Genomic DNA, 5075 nt, shown 5'->3' on the forward strand with positions numbered 1-5075 from the left:
TCGATGGCACCTGACAACAACAACAAATCTTAATGGGAGTAGAAAGTCTCATTTTCCTAATGCTGACCTTGAGGTTAGCAGCCGGACTCATCACCACTACACTACCAGAGCTCCTTATTGTTGTCTTTACAGACCTTCTATTGTTTGGCTGAAAACTGAAGCACAGAGGTGAGTTCAGTTTCAGGCCTGAATGGTGACAAAAGGTCTTGGGGGTTCCGCAAATAAGCCTGGCCTTTTTTTTATGATTCTGGGTTTTGTTCCACATTTTTCTCCCATTCTAACTGGGACTTTCTAATGGGTCCCAGCCAGAGTGCTTGGTAATGTGTCTTGGTACCACTTACTGTATGTAAAGCTGTGAGCTTAACTATGAAAAACCCAGTGAGGAATAAGGATCAGAGAAATGAAAACACTCACCCAAGTTTTGGGGTTTTAAGAGTTGAAGACTTGTTATGTATCTCACACTCTGCCCTGGCTCTGATCTCTTCTATTCTAGAAAGCCCTAATTGTGGACAATTTGTCAGAACAGTCATTTAAAAATAAAAAACCTAACAAGAATTGTTCTGTTTCTAAAACTCACTTACCTTCATGTTCTCAGAAAACGAACACAGCACAAGTGTTTTTCCTTTGAAATAAAAACATAGATAAGTCTTAAACCATTTGAGATCCAAAAGGCAGCATTCACGCAAGGACACGGTTGAGAAGAGTAAGGCAAGAAGGGAAAACAGGAAACTCACAGAGGACATGGACCGAGTGACGTTACACGGTGGGGACCACCATCAATGACGTGAAACAAAATGAGTACCGAGTGTTGAATTGTTGAAACCCATCTGCTCTTTCAACCTTCAACCAATTCACAATAAGAAGGTTTAAAGAAAACTAAAGGAGTAAAGGCGTTCCAACTTGCCAAGATGGCAACTTCTTCCCACCCCCAACACTTACCCTTCTTCTTAATGTACCACATTTCTTTTTGGTAGAAGTCATTCCAGAAGATGGCTCCCACGCAGCTCAAGAAGGAAATGACCAAGAGCACTAAGAAGAGCAGCAGGATCTGCATATTGGTCACCTTCTCCACAGTGGACTTCTTCAGAGGGGACTTGACTGAGTTCTGCATCAACAGATTGATGGACAGAGGAGGTCAAAAATCCCAACAGGTAAAAAGGAGAACTCTTGGTTTTCATTTTGCCAGATAACTAAAAGAACAGAAGTGTGTCAACATTGCTGAGTGTGTCTTTTCCATGGAAAGAAAAGGCTGTGGACTTATCGTGACCGTGCATGTTGCAGGGTGCAGGGTAGAACTGCCGATGGGGCTTGCTTGGGTACAGATCACCAGGTCTTTTGTCCGTTGTGATGCTGGTTGTGAGGGGAAGAGAGGCGGGGGAGGTGGAGTTGCTAAGCACAAATCATTTGCACCACGCAAAGATATTTTCTTTTCCACTTACCCCACTACTGCCGATACACAGACCCTATAGGACTGAGCAGAACTCCCCCATAGCTTTCCCAAGACTGTAGATCTTCACTGGAGCAATGGCCTCATCTTTTTCCCACAAAGCAGCCGGTGGATTCGAACTGCCAAACTTTTGGTTAGCAGCCAAGCACTTAGCCACCACACCACCAAGCCTACTCTTTTCCACTTACTCTATCCTAACACGGCACTGAAGGATCAGCACTGGACTGCTAATCCCAAGGTCAGTGGTTCAAACCCACCGGCTGCTCTTCAGAAACCCTATAAAGGGCCACTATGAATCAGAATCGACCCAATGGCACTTGACAAAAACAACAACAAAGACCCTGAGGGCATCTTTTAATAGTGCCTATAAAACCATACTCACACCCACAAGATTCCATCACAATTACTTAGGAAGTCTCCTTAAAATTACACTCATTATGCTAGTCATTCATTATGCCAATGATTCCAACATCCCCAGATCTGAGAGAAGGAAGGCCCATTCTAGTGTGGCTAAACCAAACTTGAGTTGACTTCATACGTATTTACCCTGTGCTTAAATCACCATGCCAGGAACTAAGGCGGGTTGGGGTTTGTTTGCTTTTTAAGTTCAAGGACTTCACTTATGGGTCCTAAAGCACCTTTGTTTAGTCCTGAAATTGTACACAAAATTTGTACATTTCCATTTGTCTTGAAAGAATGTCCATTCACTTTCTTTACAAATAGTCACTGTGTGCATTCTATGCAAGAGACTCCGTTCCAAACTCTGAAGACACAAAAGGAGACAGACGGGAATGGTCAGTGGCTCTCATCAGATGCTCCTGACCATCTTCAGCTTCATCATTCAGTTAACTCAGGGGACGCCTCGGTGACTCCTTTGACATTGGCTTCATTGAGCAGCATGCAGGATAGACACCATGTGCCACCAAAGTATCATCAGATGTGGTTCTTCAGCTAAAGACAATCTTACAACTTTCCCTGATCTAGGTATTGACCCTCATCTAGCTGGTCAGATGTGAGAGGACTGGACCCAGAGGTGGGGGCAGACATCACCCTAGCCTACGAAGTCCTCCCCATAGATGAATGAAGGGCTCCTGAAACAACGCCAATGCTTGGTTACAAAACCTGCCATGACATGCCTGCCATTACAACGCCAATGCTTGGTTACAGAACCAGCAATGACATGCCTGCTTACAAGATAGTTACAGGACTTTTAGGGCTATGTCTTCGAGTCCAGTGTGTACAAAGGGGCTTCCAAAAGTTCATGGAAAAATCCCATTGTCTTTTAGCTCCATTTTTCATGAACTTTGGAAAACTCCTCGTAGGGTTCACTCACAGACTTTCTGTTGTTGTTGTTAGGTGCCATCGAATCAGTACCAATTCACAATGACCCAATGCCCAACAGAATAAAACACTGCCCAGTCCTGCACCTACCTCACAACTGTTGCTACATTTGAGCCCCTCGCTGCTGCTGCTGTTTCAATCCATCTCATTGGGGATTTTCCTCTTCTTCTCTGACCCTCCATCTTACCAAATGAGATCTCCTTCTCCAGGCACTGGTTCCTCCTGACAATATGTCCAGTGTGAGAGACGAAGTCTGGCCATCCTGGCTTCCAGGGAGCACTCTGGCTGCACTTCTTCCAACACAGATCTGTTGGTTCTTTTTGCAGCCCATGACACTTTCAATATTCTCCTCCAACACCACAACTCAAATTCATCAATTCTTCTACTACGATTTTACTTATTCATTGTCCAACTTCCTTATGCATGTGAAGTTGTTGAAAATACCAAGGCTTGAGTCAGGCACACCTTAGTCCTCAAACTGACATCTTTGCTCTTCAACACTTTAAAGAGGTCTTGTGCAGCCTAATGCAATACATCGCTTGATTTCTTGACAGCTGCTTCTATCCGAGCAAAATGAAGTCTTTGACAACTTCAATCTGTTCTCCATTTATGTGACTGTTATGTATTGGTCCGGCGATAAGGATTTTTGTTTTCTTTACACTGAGGTGCAACTCATACCGAAGGCTGTGCTCGTTGATCTTCATCAGTAATTATTTTAAGTCCTCTTCACTTTCAAGCAAGCCAGGTTGGATCATCGACATGCCGCAGGTTGTTAAAAAGTCTTCCTTCAATCCTGAACAATCTGACTTCCTAGTCAGATGCAATTTATCAAATATTGTTCTCAGCCGTCCAGTTGGCCCCCACGACCCCAGACACAAAGAAACGAAAAGCTGTTGGGCATCCTATGATCAGTTTCACATTAGACGGCTGTGATCAATTGGACCGTTGTGACCCGTAGGATTTTCAATGGCTGATTTTTCAGAAGTGTATCACCAAGTCTCTCTTCCTAGTCCGTCTCAGTCTGGATGCTCGGCTGAAACCTGTCTAGCATCCTAACAACACATAGACCTCCACTGACTGATGGGTGGTACCGTCCCATGATGTGCACTAGCCGTGAATCAGACCCAGGTCTTCCACATGGAAGGGAAAATGTCTTCTCCTGTCCCACTGTCTTAGTTACCTGGTGTCGCTGTGACAGAGACACCATAAATGGACACCTTTACAGCACACTGAATGTCTAACTTTCCAGCAACGTTCTGTTGCAGACGCCATATGTATTCTCTATGATGGCTGAGACTCAGAGCTACCCTTTCCAGAGTTTTCAAGACTGTAAGTCTTCATGGAAGCGGACAGCCGCATCTTTCTTCCAAGAAGTGACTGGAGGGGGTGAACTGCCAGCCGTGTGGTTAACAGCCCAACACCTACCTCATGGCACCAATGGGGTTCCTTGTACTATTTTGTTGTTGCTGTTACTATTAAGTGCCGTCGAGTGGGTTCTGACTCATAGCGACACTGTATAGAGTTTCTGAGGAGCAGCTGGAGGGTTTGAACTGCCAACCTTGTGGTTAGTAGTCCAATGCTGACCCTACAGTGTCACAGCAGGAGACAATTGTTGTTGTCGTTGTTGTTGTTATGTATCATTGGGTTGGTTCTGATCCCATTAGGAGTCCATTAGGTAGCTGAAATGGACTGGTATCAGCCATTTTGAATCTGACAGTCACATGGTTTACTATGTTGGGAATGACAAATTGAAGAGGAATGGTGTTGCGTTCATCATTAAAACAACATTTCAAGATCTATTGTGAAGTATAATGTTGTGATATTCATATGCCTACAAGAAACACCAGTTACCACAACTATCATTCAAATTTGTGCACCAGTCACTATAGTCAGTGATGATGAAATTGATAAATTCTACCAACTTCTTCAGTGTGAAATTGATCAAACATGCAATCAAGATGTATTGATAATTACTGGTGACTGGAATGCAATGGTTGCAAACAAAGAGGAAGGCTCAGTAGTTGACAAATATGGTCTTGGTAACAGAAATGATGCTGGAGATCACATGAGAAAATTTTGCAAGAACAATGACTTATTCATTGAAAATACCTTTTTTAAACCAACATAACAGTTGACTACATACATGGACCTCACCAGCTGGAATACACAGAAATCAAATTGCCTACATCTGTGGGAAGAGATGGTGGGAAAGCTCCATATCATCAACCAAAACAAAGCCAAGGGCAGACTGTGGAACACACCATCAGCTGTTCATATGCAAGTTAAG

At 43.7% G+C, this 5075-nt stretch overlaps 1 protein-coding gene across 1 annotated transcript in view; it reads right to left on the reverse strand.

Moving 5' to 3' along the window:
- Positions 1-5075, reverse strand: part of LOC102818051 (probable phospholipid-transporting ATPase IB-like) — a 208832-nt gene that overhangs the window by 169402 nt on the left and 34355 nt on the right. The window contains exon 10 of the mRNA XM_006832037.1: positions 940-1105. Within this exon, the coding sequence (XP_006832100.1) occupies positions 940-1105 (166 nt within the window). The remainder of the gene's footprint in view (positions 1-939; positions 1106-5075) is intronic.

This window comes from Chrysochloris asiatica, unplaced genomic scaffold (assembly GCF_000296735.1).
Source record: "Chrysochloris asiatica unplaced genomic scaffold, ChrAsi1.0 scaffold00005, whole genome shotgun sequence".
NCBI classification, from domain to species: domain Eukaryota; kingdom Metazoa; phylum Chordata; class Mammalia; order Afrosoricida; family Chrysochloridae; genus Chrysochloris; species Chrysochloris asiatica.